The 19,643-nt window shown below is 42.2% G+C and overlaps 1 protein-coding gene across 1 annotated transcript in view; it reads right to left on the bottom strand.

The window, feature by feature from the left end:
- Window positions 1–3,121: 3,121 nt before the first annotated feature.
- The window catches only part of TSHR (thyroid stimulating hormone receptor), a 74,236-nt gene continuing 57,714 nt past the window's right edge, over window positions 3,122–19,643 (bottom strand). The window contains exons 9-10 of the mRNA XM_066612125.1: window positions 6,529–6,717; window positions 3,122–4,556 (exon numbers count right to left, since the gene is read on the bottom strand). Coding sequence (XP_066468222.1) covers window positions 3,122–4,556; window positions 6,529–6,717 — 1,624 coding nt within the window. The remainder of the gene's footprint in view (window positions 4,557–6,528; window positions 6,718–19,643) is intronic.

Genomic DNA, 19,643 nt, shown 5'->3' with positions numbered 1-19,643 from the left:
GTGTTACGTGAAAATCCCCTTTTTCCCTTCCAAGTTGTGTTTTTATATCTAGTTATGTATTTTGGACTACACAGACCAAGCAAGCAGGCCACTCCTCCCCCAGCACATGTTTCTAAGGGCCATGGCCAAGCTACAAACACATGAATTACACAAACCCCCAATTCCTTGCAGGTCAATGTATAACCTAATCACTGTGTCTCCTGATTATGCAAAACAAGCATGCACCTATGGAGGAGGAAGTCTATTGTTCTTTTGTTGTAGCTTTAACACTCTTAAGCACCTTATGCAAATTGCCTCCCTCCCCCAGAGCCAAGCTTTGCTGATAACAGAGTTCTGGACCCTTCCACCTTTTCTTTACATACTCCAAGTGTTACTGAGCATGCCCACAGCTCTGGGATACTTCCGGTCAGTTTAGATCAACTTCCAGGTCCAAGACAACTCTTAAGAGAGAACTCAGAGCACATGCGGTCTCTCTCTGACTGCCCACCGGCCGGAGTGGCCAGACTCTTCCTCCAACTCTCCCCCCCCCGGACAGGTAAATATATCGTTGCGTCTAAACTCCCCCCCTTCTTCCCTACCTATTCCTCCCTGTTCCCCCATCTTTAGTCAGCAACTGGGTTTAGCAGATTAAGGAACCCCTATAATACCTCCCTACTTCCTGTCCATTTCTGATTCTTTTTTGGATGCACCCAAAATACACAGCACACGCATCCACCACTAGTTAGGTACACCAGACCAGTACTAGAAATCTATACTTATCGATTCTCCATGTGTATTATGTTTTACCTTTGTGTATTTTTGCAATAAAAATATAATCCTATGATTGAAAGTTAGCTTCCTCCCAATTTCCTCATTAAGCTAAACAAGGGATTTCTTTGCTCTACGCTGTCTTGTATCCAGCCTATGGTCCCAAAAGTTTCCAGAAGGCTAATATAAATAATTCCCCTAAACAAAACAGCCTTTTTGGTAACAAAGTATGACATAGCATTTTGGGGAACTGATCGGGATAGATTTCTGAGAACCCTGTATATGCCACTGAGTTCCATAACGGTAGAGAGAGGGGATATAAATATAATAAATGCAACATTTTTTAAAGTCCATCAAGGTTCATCACTGGAAATTGTAGCCTCCAGAACCGCAACAGAAGTTGCAGACTGGAAATAATTCTAATCTACTGCAGTGTCCTTGATGGAGGTGGATGTACCCTCTTCTTCGCAACTTGCCCCAGATGCTATCCCCTACAACAGCAGCTGACATGCCCCCTTTTGTCTCTATGGACTTGCACCAGTTAAGCAGCTGGTGTAGGTCTGAAGAGACTCATAGAAGACCATGGCACATCGAGTAGGGGAAGCAGGACTTTGCCTTACTTCTAGCTCCCATTGCATCATAGCAGGCCCCCCCCCCCCCAAAATACCACAAAAGCCACCTTGGCATGTTTCTTCATGCCCTGAACAGGATTGGGTTGTAGGGTCTATGAAATGAGCAATGGCAGAGCTATTACAGATTATTATAATCACTTCTGCCTAATGTTAAAACCAGAAAGTACTAGACCAGAAAATATATGGACCATCAGTAACAATTAAAAAATAGCAACACATTCGTTTACAACCAGTTAACAGAGGGAGAACATTAACAGGTAATATTTCATACTGAATTACATCCATTTTAGTGTACACACACACACAAATCTTAAAGCAGTAACACCAAGCTTTACGTGCCCATTAAGGCAACTGTTTTAATGACTATCTCATACAATTCAAAAGTGTGCCTCACAATTAGATATCTACCTTGATCATGTACAACAACAAATGGTCCTTGATTGGGATGTGCATCAGAAGATGCTTTAAGCCACTGGATGCCCCCCCCCCAATAATGTATCAATGATGTGAATGGAAGCCTGCTTCTATGCATGGATATTCATTCTTGAAGTTTTTTCCCAGTATCTTTCCCTCCACAGTAAAGGCATCCATCCCTGTCCCCATATGCCTGGATCTGATACCTGCAATTTCACTTATGTTCCCTGCTCCTTTCGCACACAAGGAAAGCAAGTTTAAAGCTTCTGTTTGGAGTTTGTAACAAACAGTAAACAAACTTTGTTACAGTCTCCTATTATATCTGAATGAGACAAACCATTGTTTCCCATACTTGGTACAAAGGGCTTAATTTTAATTAGGGCAATGGTAAGCCCTCAAGAAGTAAAAACAGGTAAGTAAACAGTGACCATTTTCATTACCTTTCCATGATGACTGGTTAAGGATGCAATCTGATATGCACTTATCCAGCAGTGAGTTCCATTAAACTCAGGGGGCTTACTTCTGAGAAGCCATGCACAGGATTCTGCTGTACAGGTACAATCCTATTCACACATACATTTGACTCACATCTGAGTCAGCATATGCAAAGGATTGCACTGCAGATGTTCATTTTTCTATCACTGAGCAATAATTTAAGACAAACCAGCAAGCACTGACTACACATCTTATTGTACTGTCTTCAACTAGCTGAAGGTCTTTCAATAATCTACAAAACCTCTGAGGTTGTGGCTTCCATTTTGTATTTTGGCCATTGTGAATGCATATTTTGAAAGGTACACTTAAATACAGGAAAACATTTTCAGTTCCTATGGTATTTAAAGATATTTGCAATTGCCATTTTCTATTTACATTTTTGTATCACCTGGAAAACTCGCAAAAGAAATGATCAAGGGGGGAAGATGGGTCTGGGTCCCCTTACCCATAGTGAGATTGAACAGAAAGTTCTAGGCATGAGACACTGGGACAGACATTCTCAGCTTGCAGCTCTGCATCAATGTGAATCCCAAGTTGCTGAATGCAAAAGATTCACTCACATATAAAGCAATCCCTAGTACATGTGTGTTGTAGGGCAAATGTATATGAATCAAGACTAGTGTGTTTCTTTACATCATGCTTTCAATAAGCTTCCAGTATGATCATCATAAGTGGCATTGTTACTAGTGCAAGGTTAGCAATTCAGACCAACTGGCTCAAGAGATATCAAATGACATCTCACAAACCTCTGAAGCTGACAGAAGCCATGTCCTTATCACATTTTATGGATTAGGCATCTAAACCAGCATTGGTCTGACGATAATCTTCAGGTGCTATAATACAGTCAGCTTACTGTCTTCAATGGTCCCTTGAGTGTGCAGCATCATTTCTGGATGGTGATCTCTAGGTGAGCCACGAGGATGCTCCTGCAGGTTTGTGAGATTCTGGCCCAACCCTCGGTTGCCCTTCTGGTTGTAAGAACCACTGCTATTCTTGGGGGAGACAGTCTGGCCCCTGTAGATTTGAGCTTGGTGCTCACATAATCCAAATTTGCTGAGCAAGATGAAGACATCCCTTCGGAAAGCTTTGGTAAAGATGGCATAAAGAAATGGGTTGGCACAAGAATTGAGTGGGTAGAACAGAACCAACAGGATTTTGGAATTACTGACTGTTATCAATGGTTTGTTCACAATAGCAGACAGCGCATAGAATGATATTGGTGCCATACATAAGAAGTCAGTAAAAATCAGCACAGCCATCCTTTTGGCAATGATGGTGTCTTTGTCCCCTGACTTGTACTGGGGGTTCCGCACAGTAATATAGATTTTGATATAGCAGGCACAAATGATGATGAATGCAATGATGTTCAACATCAAAACAATCACAATGTAGGCTTGATCCAAAGGCGTTTCAGTATCCATAGGGAGACAGATACTGACTTTTCCATAACTGCTAACTCCGACCAAAGGTAAAAGAGCAAGAAGGAAGCATATGAGCCAACCACCCAACATGATTACAGAAGCATGCCAGAGATGGACTTTCTTGTCCAATCGCATGGCAAATGTGATGGCATACCAGCGTTCCAGGGTGATCGCGGTCAAGGTGAAGACAGACAACTCACTAGCAAAGACAGTGAAGAAGCCAGCTGTGCTACAGCCTGTCCCCATCTGCCAATCAATGGCATGGTTGTAGTATTCTGACCTTGTGTAAAGGTCCACTGAAGCGATCAGAAGAAGATACAGTCCCATGCAGAAGTCAGCAAAGGCCAAGTTGCACATCAAGAATCGTGGGACGGTCAGCTTGTAATGACTGGTGAGAAGGATAAAGAGAACAAAAGCGTTGCCCAGAATGGCCAGTAAATTCACAAACCACACCACAATTCTAAGAAACATGTAGCCCATGATGTCTTCACAGGGGTTGAACTCGTCAGGTTCTGGGGTGCATGTAATATCGTCACTGCCTCCGCAGATAAAGTAATCATAATGGCTGTCAAATGCTGGGAAATTTTCTTCTTGTGGGTTTTTGAGTTCTTGGCCAAAGCCAACCTCTTGGTCATGCTGCTCCTCAAAAAAGACGTAGTAATGTGAATTCCCATGAAAATCTCTAAATTTGGAATTCTTGTCATACATGGTGAGACTAGAATCATCAACATGACTAGAAACATCATCTTCGTAATCCTGATAAAAAGGCACCTGGAAGGCACCAACAGATCTTCCCTTGCGGCTGCTGTGATGGTTAGTTTGGTTGCACAGCAAGGATTCCAGAATTCTGAAAGAAAACAGAAGGAAAATGACCTGTAGGAGATGGACCTCATCTTGAACAAAGCAAAAGAGACAACAGAAAAGCATTTCTGATGATCTAGGGAGAAAAATCCAATTATCTGAAATGTGTAGATGTCTAGCGCTCGGCCTAAGTTACAGACCAAGGCTTTTTCTAAATTATGACACATTTTGAATAACTCTTCAATTTTAAAAAGCTATTAAATATCAATTAAATGTGCTATAATACCGTTATTTTTAACTTTGATGCTGGAATTCTGTTTTCCTTGAAAATGATAAACTTTTTTTTGCTGGCTAAGGGTGCAATCCTATCCTGAGCTGGAACAGGTAAGCCAGGAGGCTTGCGCTGTATCGAGTGCAGGATTGTAGTCAGAAGCCGCGTAGCCAGAGGCAAGGGGAAACATTTCCCCTTACCTCTGAGTAAGGGTTGCTGGCCTCTATGGGTCTCCTCAGACTTGCGCCACCTCCTGAGGGGGCACAAGTCCGAGGAGAGCAGAGCGGCTTGAAGCTGCTCCGTTCTCCCTGGGAACGAGGGTTGGGATCCAGCATAACTGCTGGATCTCAGCCCCGCCACCTCCTGCCCGCCCACCTGCCCGCCCCCAGCACTGCCCGCCCTCCCCCTCCCCAGGAATGCCTCTCTCCCGCCCCCCCCCCATGCCTACCTTTTACTCTTGCGTCGGACCAGCTGGGCTGACACAAGACTCGGCGAGGAAGCTGTCACAGAGGTTGGATTCAGCCTCCATGTGTTGACGCATCTCCTTGTGCCGACATGGCTTCCTCGTAAAGAGGTGCAAATATGTTTCACAGCACTTTGCAACCCTCCTGGGCCGACGCAAGGGCCTTGTGTCAGCCCAAGGCACAGTTAGGATTGCGTCCTAATTTGTTTTTATTGTTGATATATTTATGTCATACATGCTCTTTTTTATCTTGTTATCCTCTTTGAATTATCTTCAAGCTGATAAAAAGCATTGAATGCAAATTTTATTTTTTTTCCACATTTTTATGCCACTCTTCCTCCAAGGAGCTCAGAGTGGTGTACATAGTTCCTTCCCTCCTTTTGGCCTCACAATAAGGACAAAGGTGCAAATTCTAACCACCCACGGAGGCCTCCTCAAAGTAAGGGAATGTTTGTTCCTTTACCTTGGAGATACATTGCCCTTATGTCAGGTCTGGAAAGTGGATTAGGATTGCTCCCAAAAGGACCTACCCGTGAGGTATGTGAGCTGATGGATAGTGACTGGCCCAAGGTCACCCAGGAAGCTTCATGGCTGAGCAGGGATTTGAATCTGGATCTTCCAAGTCCTAAACCATTACACCATCCAGGCTCTAAATTATTTATTTATTTATTTTTTTAAAAATTCTTCACCTCCTTTCTACTACATATCATCCTCAAAACAACTTACAAAAAGCATTAAAAACATCCTGAATTTAACAATATGGACAGCCCAATCCAATGCAATTCCATTCAAGGTGATGCAGAGATGCCAGCGTGGCACCTGCTGTACCCCTCAGGGACGTTTCAGCATCAGGAGTCCTCCATGGATAGGGTCCAGCTGCCTTCATGGGTCAACTGAGACCTGTGCCAGTGGTATCACTGGTGGAAGACCACATTGACCTGTGAAGGTAGATCAGGCCTGGGAATGGGGTTAGGACTTGGCAGTCATCACTTTTGCTGAACCTGCCCCTTCCCTTACTCAATCCACCCTCCACCCCACCCCACCCCACCCCATCTCCTCCCCATTTCACCCATGCTCCTCGCTGCCTCCCTAGAGTCAGGCTGTGTGCTCCAGCCCTGTTGTGTTTGGACAGCCGAAAAGTGTATAATGCCAGCAGAACAGCCCTTCTGCTGGCATAACTTGCATAAGATTGGGCTGCTAATTGCTGGAAAGGTTTATGTGAGATAAGACAGTCCTTTGGATTCCCAGACTGTTTATGACCTAATTTAAATGCTAAAGACTTACCCCTTGGCTTTCTTCCAGTTTTTAAAAGCACAGCAGTGACTTGGGTATGACAGAGCAGCTCGGATTAGATAAGGAAAGGTCTTGATAGGGGGGAATTTCTTTAGAGTCCATGTATTTTGAGCCATCAGTTCTTTGAGGTTTTCTAGTCCTCTTGTTGGAAGGGTCGTGATTCCTGTCTGGGAGACATCCCTGTTGGACATGGATAGAAAAAAGGAGTGGGGTGTGTGCGTGTGTGTGATTAGATCTGACATCTTTGTAAAGTACTCCAGGAATGGCACACAACTCCACAGGTAAAATAAGACACCAGGCTACTAATTGTTCTGCACCCCTTTTGGATGGGCTTAAACTGTCCTCATTAAAATCAAATATAGAAAACCTAGCATTTAGATGTTGCACTTTGGGGTACTCCAAGAACATGTACCCCAATAGTGCAATAGTGTACACATTTCTCAAAGGGTTCACAATCAAAATAGTTTTTGCAGTAACAATAATTCCAAGTCATATTTTTAAAGTGTTCAAAATAAGTGCTGGTGGGTACTGTTCGAAATCTTCCAGGTCCTAGTCAGAGCCTATCCTATTATTTCTTAAGGGAAAAAGTCCTAGCTAACTGTGGGTTGCTATCCAAGTCAATTTTTCAGTCCCCATTACCCTTGGATCATGAGGACACCCCCCCCCCACTACTTTGAACTTAAAGATGAAGGGTGAACTGCTGCCCTTCCTCCATGTCATAAGGTGGTGGTGAGAAGGCACACTTGTAGGGGGAGTCATGCGCACTTGTGCTCCTTCTCCACATGTTTAAGAGGGTGGCCTGGAATATTGTTTGAACCAGCCTATGATGTCCTTTCAGTCAAGGATTCTTTGGTCAAGGTTCATTCACAGTGAACAAGCAAATGCATTCACAGCATTCTATATCCCATACAACAGAAATCAGTAGAAGTTTCAGTTTCAGTACTTGATATAAGGCTTTGCCTCTTACAACAGCACAGGTTTAGGGCTGTCATTTATTCAGTTTGCTTACTCAAAGCTAGCCCAGCCACATACAGTCTCCATAGATGTTTTAATACAGCAGTTCTCACATCTGCTTTGGAGAGGCAAACTCAAAAGAGTTCTTTTGGAGTACTTTTTAAACCCTTTGACTCCAAGGGAGAGAAATTAACCACATCCTAAGTAACCCATTACAAATAACTGCACTGCACCTTTGGAAGATTGGCTGCTTTGTTCCATGCCTCTGTTTTGATTTGGAAATGACGTATTATTGAAGGGCTTCATTGTCCCCTATGCCGTTTTCTGATGAACTCTCACTAACCACTTGAATTGCAAGAGCACCTCTAATTGCCAAACAGCTGAATTATATGAAGAGACTTGAAACCAATGCATTCTTTCAGAACAAAATACAGCAATTGAAATGCTAATTCTGGATGGTACAGTAATGAGAAAATGCTACTTGGTGGGGATGGAAGGGGGAAGAGGATAAATAAGAACTATTTGTCAAGACTCATTTATGGAGTCTTTGGCCAAAGCAAACTTACTTTCACTAATTTCTTATTAAATTTCACTGCCCCTGTTCCTCTCTCCTGCATTGAACATGAAGAGCTTTGATTTTAACCCTTTGCTCACTTAAATTCCTGGTTTATGTACTTGCTTTAATAGACTGCTACATTTCTGTCATTTAATTAACTATTATGGAGTTCGGGGTGACCACATTTGCAGATGACACCAAACTATTCAGTGTGGTAAAGGCCAAAGCAGATGTAAAGTGCTCCAAAAGGAAGCCTTCAAACTTGGCCAACGGCCAACCAAATGGCACGTACAGTATATCAAGTGTACAGTGATGCACACTGGAGCGAATAATCCCCACTTCACATACATACTGACGCTGTTTGAGAGGGTAGTGATTAACCAGGAATGAGATCTTAGTGGATAGCCCAATGAAAACACTGACCCAGGAGGAGGAGCCAACAGTGGATGAACAGACATGTCCCCAGGAGCTCCTGGGAGACAGTTTGTTTTCCCCCAAATACTGCAGGTCTGAAGAGGTCCTGAAGATCTCTGTTAGGAGAGACAAGATCTTCATCAGTGCAGGTATCTGGGAAACTGAAAGCCCGACCTGGGAGGAGGGGCTTTCTTCTCAGAGGAATCTAACCATTTGTGACAGTATTGGGGGAGGTGCAGTGTTCTGCAATCAAGCTGCTGGCTCCGTGCTGAGATGATATATGGAAGAAAAAAAAAAGCATGAAGTGTAAAGTTTAAGCTGGAAATTTAAGATAAGCAAGTGTTAATATTGTCCCTGGCTCTGATTGACTGATTTGGCTAAAAGCCCTGGATATATTGGAGGTGTTAACAAGAGACTTTTTAAGGAGGTTGAAAGTGCTATTTTTCTCTGTCGTGGAATAAATTGGTGGTGGATTATAATTACAACTATAACTTGGATGTGAACTAAAATCCAGAATTCTTGGACATAATTGGATATAAATATAATTCTCATTAGATTTGAAAGAGCTTTGTTTTCTCTGCATCAGAGATGGTGAGACTGTTTTTTTTTCATTTTGTTTTTCTTTCCGTTAACCGCACTGAACTGTTATCTGCAAGAGGTATGTAAGGAATGCAGATGGCAGAGTAGTAATGATGTGGTGGAAGTGAGGAGAATTATATGTTGTGAACATCTAGTGGACTAGAGAGAAATTGCAAAATGGACTCTGTTCCAGAAATGTGGATACAGAAAATCTTGATTAATTAAAATCTTGAGAGATTGCTTGTTATGGAGCGACAACAGCTGAATTGGTCCTCGCAGATTCAAGCCAGTCTGGAGACTCTTTCCCAACAGATAGATGTCTGTAAGGAACAATTGGAAGATGTGAAGAAACAAGCAGAAGATAAACAAGGGAGTGAAAAAGCAGACAAGGAGGAAAATGAACAGGATGATCAACAGGACGAAGAAGAGGCGCTGATGGAGATCAAGCAAGATAAGATGGACAGAGTAACAGGAGTGCACAATTTACAAAATTTGTTGGAACAAGAAGGTGAAAATATATCCCAGTTAACTGGAAGAATGAACACACCCTATATAAGAAAGTGTGGATTTATCAGATTCTGTTATAGATATAAAATATTAAAGATACTACAGGAGAAAAAATGGAAAGTAAGAAAGAAAAAGAACCCTGAGGGGTAATCTGAGGGTTAAAGAAAATTGGAGGATTTATTCAGCTAACAGCAATGGCCCAAATTTATTTGAAGAAAAAAAAAAGAATACGTATGAAATTGATAAATATGAATTAGAAAGTATTTAAAAAAATATAGCTGGAAATGTAAACGTGTGGAAGAATTGTTTTATATGTGGTTATTATGTCAAAGAAAAAAAAAAGTGTAATTAGATTAGAGAATTAGATTGGAGTTGAAATAGCCGAGGTGATAAATTTGGTAATTAATTTTGTTTTAATATTAATGAGCAATTGAAGTTAGTTTACGCTTGGTAGAAAGTGAATATTTAGAAAATATAGTATAGGGCATTAGGGAGAATTTATTGTATATTATATAAATAAATGGATAAATCAGTAAGAGGTAGAAATGGATGAGTAAGTAGATTAGGAGATATAGTATGATTAATTAGTAATGTATGTGGTATTTAGCACTCCTAAATGTATGTTATATGTGTGTATGTCTGTGTGTGTGTGTTAATTAAAAATAAATAAATAAATAATTAAAAACAACAAAAAAAGAAAACACTGACCCAGTGTGCAGCAGTATTCAAGAAGTCAAATTTCATTTTAGGAGTCTCTCCCTCTCTCTCACAACATACACACACTCATACTGAGGATAATGGGAGGGACAGTCCAATTCCACCTGCCAACCAAGTCCACCTCCAAATGCCACCACCAGCCCCCTACCCCTTGCAAGTACATAAGCACTAGTAGTGCATGTGCATCTCAGCCCCAATGTCACCTCACCATCTTCTTCTCCTGCTTGCCACTGCTTTTTATAAAGTGACTTGGCAGAGAGAATCCTGTGAGTGAAACTGCTGTACTCTCAGAATTCCCTCTGCCACCCAAACAATAGACCTCAAGCAGAAGGAAGTAAGCCCTCCCGCTCGCCCTCTCACATTATTCTCTGGGTGCACAAGACAAAGACTAGGTATCAGCAGTCTGTGGGAGATAGCAGGTGGGTGCAGAGGCAAGGTACCCCCACAGTCTCCCCACAGACTGAAACAAAGGGTCCAGCTGGCCCAAGGGCTGTACCACCCCAGATGTCACTTAATGCATCTGTGAAGCAGGTGGCAGTCCACAAACGAAATATTTTGCTCTTTGAGCTCAGACAAGCTCTTTAAGCTCTTGGTAGCTTTTGCTGCAACAGACGAACAGAACTGCCCTTTAGGGACTTATTTCTGGAGGAACATGTGAATGATGGAAATACTGAAGCAGCAAGGAATCACACATGGGTAGCACAATCCTAACTTGCACTGGAACAGGCAGGCTAGTAGGCCTGTGGTGTATCCAGTGCAAGTTTGGGATTGGTTGTGGCTCAGCCCAAGGCAAGGGGAAATAATTCCCAGGGATGTGTGGTGGGTGGGGAGGCAGGTGAGGCAGAGCCTCCCTACTGCAGTCCGTTGAAAAGCAGTGCCGCCGCCATGTGAGGGGCCCAAGCACTCTCAACCCACGCGCTCTGCGCATGGATTGTGAGTGTTTGGCCACGTCAAACAATGGTGGCAGTGCTTTTCGAAGGACTGTGGTAGGGAGGCTCTACCTCACCTGCCTTCCCACCTACTGCACGTCCCTGATAATCTCCCTCACCCTGAGGAGAGCCACAGCAGCTCTAATGGGGATACTTGGATCTGCACCACCTAAAGAGGTGGCTCAGATCCAAGCTGTCCAGGACTGTCCAGCTCTGCCCAGGAACAGGGATAGGATCTGGCACAACTGCCAGATATTGGCCTCACCTCCTGCTCCCCACCCGCGCATCCACCCATCTGACCTTCATAGTTTATGGATGTTTCTGGAGCAGCACAGAAACCAGTCATGTGGAAGCAACTCCTACGCTATTCTGGAAGCGTATGAATAGTCACTGAGTAATATGAAACTTGCATCTTGCAAAATTAAGTACTGTATAGTGTAACCACCGGAAGCTTGGCAGCAAAATGTTGCTTAATTAATGTCCCAGTTCAGTCATGTCTCCAGTCACTTTTCTAAGATACTTCCATGTGTGAGTTAGTAAACTAACCCTACCAGGATTAGCGATTAGATGAGGAAACCAGATGATGTAAAATTAAAAGGATGTATCCAGATCTCAAGTATCTTTTACAAAGGCTACCAGGTGTCAAACAGAATTCAGAACTTCGAAAGTAATTCCTTTTGAATTCCATGATTTCATGGCAGTGGAATGAGACAAAGTATACCTTCCAGAAGCTTAGCTTTTATTAAAAATAAAATGATACTCCTCATCTAGATGTTTATACTGTCTTTGGGAACATATGGTCCTAACAGATACAGCTAATTTTGAAAATCCTACTTACACAATTTTTCCCCAGTGAAAACCAATCATGTAAACCACATGCAGTGGTTCTCAAAAATATTTAGCATCGGAACCCACTTTTTAGAATATCAATCTGTTGGGACCCACCAAAAATGATGTCATTAACCTAAAAGTAATGTCATTGCCAGAAGTGACACCATCAAGCAGGAAAATTTTTAACACCCCCCCCGTATGACAAAATCAAATCAAATCAATTAAATAAAAGTTACAAGTATAAGTTGTAAAAATTTATTTACAATAATGAACCCTTCTAATCATCCCAGTTGCTGATCTGTTTAAAACAAATTCCCCATATATCCAAAAGGCTCCAATCCTATCCACACTTACTCAGAAGTAAGCCCCACTGACTATCATTGTTAAAACCAAATACATAGTGGCCTGTTAAAAGTACAGATCTGTAATATTTCCCCAAATGAAGTTACATACCATGGTAACATCAAGTCTAATAGATTAAAAATAAAATACACATTGAAATGAATGGGGACCTACCTGAAATTGGCTCATGACCCACCTAGTGCCGACAGTTTGAGAAACATGGTCCAGCAGGGGTCTCCAAACCCCAGCCCAGGGGCCAGATGCAGCCCGCAGCAAGCCTCTTTCTGGCCCACAGCCAACCTCTTGTCCCCTGAAAGCCTCTGGCCCACTCAGCTGAACATGACCAGACCTGTGCTCTGATTGTGTCTGGAGGGTGTTCTGAGGGCCAGAGAGGTTGAATGAATGAGCCCATTCATTCATTTATTAACTCATCTAAGTTCCGTCTCTAAATTATTTATTTAAATATTATATTTAAATTTTTTTCCTGGCCCTCCACACCATGCCAGATATTTGATGTGGCACTCTGGCCAAAAAGTTTGGAGACCCCCTGTCATAGAGAATAAATGCTGTATGACAATGAACCATAATAAGAGTATACAATCAGTCAGTTGTGTGAACACATTCAAGAATGGTAATTTGCTCTATTTCTTTTAGGGCACAAGCCTAACCAGTCTACTCAGAAGTAAGTTCTATTTTGTTCCATGGGGCTTACTCTCAGGAAAGTGTATACACATTTTCCTGGGAGTAAGTCCCATTGAGCACAATAGAACTTACTTCTGAGTAGACATGCATAGGATTGTGCCCTAAGTTAGTTAAAGCATGCTTGTCACCGCAGACACTCACCTATAAGTTGATTCCAGAGACAAGCTGAGGGCAGGTTTTGAGCAAAAAAATCATGAAATTTTCTATGACCCTCGGATAAGTCGGGGGTTTTTTTTGGGGGGGGGGTTAAACTTAGGGGGGTGTCTGACTATAGTTTTGTCTGATTTTACCCCAGGCCAGATCCTGAAAAATAACCTACTGGTAATTGTTACCTAAGAACTGTACAGTCTCTAATTTATTAAAAACATAGTAAAAGTTCATAAGATACATTTTTATTCTTTTTTAATTCTTTTTGTAAGCACTATCAGAGTAAGTGTACTGTACACAACATACCAGTAAAACAGTGGTTCCCAACCTGGGATTCATGTACCCCCAGGGTCACTCAACAGGACCTTTAGGGGTACCTGAAAAAGAATGGCATAATGCAGGTCATGCTCCAGAATGGCTTGCAGGGTCAGCAAGGCAGAAAGAGAGGTAGCTAGTTGGCTGTGAAAACCCCACCAAAAGCTAGTTTTTGGTCATCAATTCATGTATGCACCAGTGATTGAAAACCAGCACAGTAAAAAAGTTGAAACATAATATGGAAAGTGATCAATCACCTAAAATTTCTCAGCACACTTCTGGTGCAAAAGAGTGCAAAGGCAGAGTCTTCTGTTCTTCAGACAGATAAAAAGAGAAAACACTGTGATAAATACATGAAGTCTGGGCTTTCACATGGAGGGCTTGTATTATTAATTACAACATTTTGCTAATATGAAGGGTACAAATTTATAGAAATGGGCTGCCAAGGGATCTGCAAGTGAAAAAGGTTGGGAACCACTGCAGAAGAACCAGGAATCAAATCCACCTTTAAGCCCAAAGCTCTTCATATAACATACAACTTATAACACATAACTGAGAGTGAGAGTGTTACGTGAAAATCCCCTTTTTCCTTTTAGTTGTGATTTTCTCTCTATATCTGGTTATGTTACTATGGACTAAAATATCATGCAGGCTAAACTGTTCTCCCAGCACACAGGCCACAATCAAGTCAAGTCACAAGCTCATGGTTACACAACCACCGCCCGCCCGCCCCCCCATGGTCACACGTTATGGGAGCAAGTCTGGCATCTTTTAAGTGTCTCCTACATTACTGTATTCATTGTATTGTTTTAACCCAATCACTGTTTAAGAACTGTATGCAAAAATCATTGTTTAAGTGTCTCCTAACCCAATCACTGTTTAAGTGCCGTATGCAAACTTGAACTGCCTTCTTGGGTTGCTGATTCATTGTATTGTTTAAGTTCCCCCATCTAGGAAGACAGCCATTGCCCCATTGAATTTTGCTGATAAGGGACATCCTGATCCTTTCAATGTTTTACACACTCCAAGCACCCTGCTGTGTGGTAGTAATCAAGCTACCATCCAGCTCAGCACTGTCACCGAACCCCTTTTTAAGAGAGGGCTTCCTCCTCACATGCTGGCTCTCTCTCCAAGGACCAACACATCTGTGTTGTGTCAGAGGGTCCTCTTCACAGGACTCTCCCCTGTAGTGGTTATCTACACAGGCGCTAGCCTTAGCCTTGTATGTTGGCAATGAAGCAAAGCACACTTTGCACATGCGCAGAGCAAACTCGGCGCGGCCTTGGCGACATATTGAGTCTGAAGCTCTGTAGCTAGCCTTGAAGATGTTATAGAGAATCATATCTAGGAATGTGATTGTGGTTAGTCTCAGCTTCCTCTTGGAAAAGTCCCTGTTACACAGACTATTGACTCATGGCTTAGTATTGTAAACAAGATGAGAGAATGGAAAACCCCAGCCTGTTGTGTAATGTTTGGAGAAGCAATAAAAGGCAGAGAAGGCTGGATCCCACTACTACTACTACAACTTCTTCTGCATCAAGCCTTCCTTCTGCATCTAGCTACTATACTTGTCTGTTGTATTAATTGCTCTAACTCTTTGCTGCCTCAAGATCTAACTTTCAAACGCTCAGAGTGCTTCTGCTTTAGCAAACTTTCCATTAGGCCACAAGAGACAGTCTTGTGTGTCTCCCACCAAGCACCAAGGCCCCCAAAAGCCTTGGGTGCTCCCCAGAGCAGCATCCTGCGCTGCTACACTCCCCCACCCCTCCAACTGCTCTACAGGACAGATAACTATCTTGTGCCTGGAACTCTTTCCCTTCTTCCCCTCTTTTTTCTCCCCTTCTCTCCCCATCTTTAGTTAGCAGCTGAGGTTAGCAGATCGGGGACCCCTAAAATCCTCCCCTACAACCTTTCCTTTTTATAATTTCCTCGGATGCATCAAATACTCTTTACACGCAACCACCATGAAAGCTAGGTACATTGGATTCAAGTATTAGGACCAAGAAACATATCATTTCTCTTATCATTTCTCCATGTGCATTATGTTTACCTTTGTGCCTTTGTAATAAAACTATAATCTTTTATTAAAAGTTGTCTTTCTCTCAGTCACCTCTTTAAGCAAAAGGGAATTTCTCTGCATTACACCATCTTGTTATCCAGCCCTACAACCCTAAGGTTCCAATAAGGGCAGTGTAATAATTCCCCTAAACAAAACAGCCATTTTGGTAACAAGAGTGTACAATTCAGTTCACAGCAGAGAGATGAGCTGCATATAGTTGCAACCCTTTTTTACTCAGAAGTAGACCCACTGCTTTCCATGGGTGTTATTCTTAAGTAATGGTGCATTGAATTGTAGCCTGGGACTTTGCTTCAAATGGAAAGAAGGAGCCCATCCTGGTGTTTCAAAAAACAGAACTCTGCCATATGCAAAGGCTTTGCAAAAGGGAGCCTGCAGCAACATTTGCAAAATTCTCTGGAGGAGAATAAAAGGTTAATTGGCTGGAATTTCCCAGGAAAGTTACTATAGAAACTAATGAGGTGCCTGCCTGAGCTGAGAAACTTTTCAGAGTTGAAAGGCTCTGCCCTCTGATTGACCCAGAGATCAGGCGAAGTGAGAATTTGAGCTTAATTACTTAACAAAAATTTTACATACTGTAGACGAGCATCTACGGTAATTATGATGAACTATAATATCTAGACTGTGAATTGAATTGTTTATATTAGGAGAACATTTCAGGCTATCCCCAAATCCTATAATATATTTAAGACATAGCCTGGATTCTTGGAGTTATTAAAACAAGCTACGTGATTCTGACAAATCATTTTTGTGTGTACGATGGATCATCAAAAACAAGTCTTCCCAAAGCTATTTCATGCAAGGAAAAAGTCAAAAGAAATTCTAGGTCAATCAGGGCCTGGTAATAAACATTAGCACAATGGGGAAATAGCCAGTTTTAAGACCTGGGAGCTCAGAACCTAAAAAGACTCACTGGGGAGAAATCAGCAACAGTTCACTGGAAGGGATAATACAATGGAATGAATAGGGGTAGTTGTACTTAAAGATAAAACAGCCTCCACTTTAATAGGTGCCTCTTTGCCCAGCTAGCAGGAGTTTGGCCAGAGTACAGCTCTGAAATCAAACAAGACATGACTCTCACTGTCACATAGCTCTGCCCTGCTTTGAGATTCCCAGAACCACATAAACTTAAGAATTGATCTAGCCAAGCTGGATCCGTTCATGATGCAAGTACTCCAATCTCCAGTGTTCAGACTTCAAATGGTAGCCAGACACAGGTTCCAAGGAGGAGGATGAGCAGAGAACAATGGACAATGTTGACAATCTTTTGAACTGGATGCTGGTCAGAAACAGCAAAAATGTCTTAGGCCCAAATCCTATCCTTTTCCAGCTCTGATGCAGCTGTGCCAATGGGGCATGCATTGCATCCTGTGTGGGAGGGGGCAGTCTTGGAGGCCTCCTCCAGGAATATTTGTTCACATACCTCTGGGCTGCATTTTGGCTGCATTGGTGCTGGAAAGTTGGATATGATCGGCCTCTTAATCAGAATGCTTTGCAACCCAAGCAAGTACATTGGGCTTTGGATTTGCCATGTGTTCAGGGCCAACCACGGGAAATAAATGAATTTGCCTTGAATGTGAACCACAGAATCATAGAATCGGAAGGTACCCACAAGGTCATCTAATCCAACCCGTGCCTGTCACAGAAGATCCAAGCATCTCCAGCAGGTGCCTATTGAGCCTTTGCTTGAAGATCTCCAGTAGAGGAGAACCCACCACCTCCTTGGCAATCTGTTCCACTGCTGAACCACCAAGTTACAGCAACCCTGCACAGTATGCAGTAGGATAAGCAGATCTCCACAGAATGGAGGAAAAGGGAACATAAAAAAAGAGATGTTGGTTCAGGGTGGGGATGGGGAGGCAGAACATGCTATCATCTGAACTATAGTCTCCCTGGCAGGGGCTTAAGTATTAGGGTTGGTGTGCTGGGATTGCACTGTAGATTGTGTGAATGCATAGACTGTATCCTATGCTCTGATGTAGGAAAGCGGGCATAGGAAAGTAGGGAGATGGGAATGACAAAAGGTGAGGTTTGGGGGTGTTTTTCCCTTCCACAGTGTTCTCTGTGGGGTCCCCTCCATGCTAACTCTGCCACTGATGCAGTATCAGAATATGAAGGATGTTTGGAGTTTAACAGCATGTCACACAGTTACAGAATTATGCATTCTGTGATATACAGTATTATTTGATATTAAGAATATACAATTATTTAACAGATATTCATTTAAATTTTTTGCTAAATAAATGAAAAAGAACATTCAAGATCTGACAACGTAAGGGAGTGTGTGGACTAGATGGGGAAGACCCACACAGGACCTTAAATACTTGGTCCTATTCACAGGGTAGAAATATTCACACACAACCCTGGTGGCATGGGATCACCCCATGAAAAATCAGCTCCCATGCCACCAGGTGGAAGTGTGTGAAGGGGCAGGAGGGGATCTTTGTCTGCATAATGCACAGGAAAGTTTACTAATGAAGGTTCTCCTAAGAATCACGGGGTTTTTCTGCTTAACTTTTGTCCTGGGGACAAAACTCTAAATGAGTTTGATACTCTAAATGAGATGATATTATAAAAATATCCCATAGCCTGAGGCATAGTAGACTAAATCATTTTCATTTAAGCCACAGATGTCCACAATCCACTAAATCCCCTAGTCAATATAAATAATTGTGTTAAGTGACTGGAATCACAGAGTACTAACAAATGCAACAATAGAGAAGCACACTTATATGTATAGGTTTAAAATACATTGAAGTGGATCATTTTATAGCAAACCTCAGAACCCCCAAACAGGATTGCTGGAAGCCCAGTAAATAGAAGGCAGCATGATCTTCAAGAGCACCAAACAGCACAAGTTATGATTATGTAATGAAGTAGAAACAAACAACGGTCTTCAAAATCAAATTTATAGAGGTTTTGGTTTAATAAAACAGATTACAATTTAATTAATTCCCTTTATCCTGCAGAGTATTAATCTGGTTTGCATTATCGTTATTTTCTTGCACTGACTCTGGACATTTTACACATGTTGTAGCTTGGCCAGCGACAAAAGAATCCTTGCCAGAAATGATCTCTATTGCAGAACTCCTTGATTGTGTTATTGCATTATCTGCTTAGTTGTTTTAGCAACTGATGTCCTACAGAGCTTCCATGGGTTGAGACATCTATTTGTTTGATTTTATGTCTGACTTTCTACTGATGCTCAATGAGTGCTATCTCAAAACAAGGTCATGGTCTTCTCAGTGGCCACAGGTAACCACGTTGTTCTCTCAGAAGCTCCCAACAATTGAAAATGAGTGCTGCCCTTCCTGGCTAGCATGATTCACTGATTCATCACACACCCTGTCTTTCTACTGCACTCTTGAGAATGTGGGAACTCATCCAAGAGGGGTGATGATAGAAGAGAATCAGATTAGGTGATTCTTTGCTTTTACTTGTATAACGCTTGGAAAAGTGGGAGCTGGGCTCTTGTGGTGATGGTGACGACGACAACAACGACAATTGCAAGAAGAATGCCAGTGCCTGGCTCCATGTAACCTGTGTCTATGTGGACCAAGAGCCATGACTGATTGGGCAAGCCAACAGAAAGCATGCTCTTCTTGAGATGTTGCCTGCTATGTCATACATGTTCATCATCATGTACAGCCAGCAGGTGGCAGACATGAGCTTAGAAGAGGCACCAGCACCTGTGTGTGCCCACAGTTTTTGTAAGTACATGCATTTTTATTTTGTTCAAAGTGCTGTCCTACTTAGTTGGAGGTACTTTAAAATAAACCATTCTAACTAATTAATCAGTTAAATGTTGCAGCCCTAACATTTATAAAACTAAACATACAATATAATAAACACGGCCGTGATCTGGAGATAGAAGTACAATAGTTCTCGTTGCTTAGCATGGAACAAAGGATTTCAGATAAGATGCATACACAGATATTTCAATTTTTTGCACTTAAAAGCTTGGTGTCTGTATTTCCTTTGCAAGACTTGATGTATTTGATCATGCAAGAACTTAATAATATGAAACAGATTGTCC

Source organism: Tiliqua scincoides, chromosome 1 (genome assembly GCF_035046505.1).
Source record: "Tiliqua scincoides isolate rTilSci1 chromosome 1, rTilSci1.hap2, whole genome shotgun sequence".
NCBI lineage: Eukaryota > Metazoa > Chordata > Lepidosauria > Squamata > Scincidae > Tiliqua > Tiliqua scincoides.
This window is presented reverse-complemented; position numbering and strand designations above follow the sequence as displayed.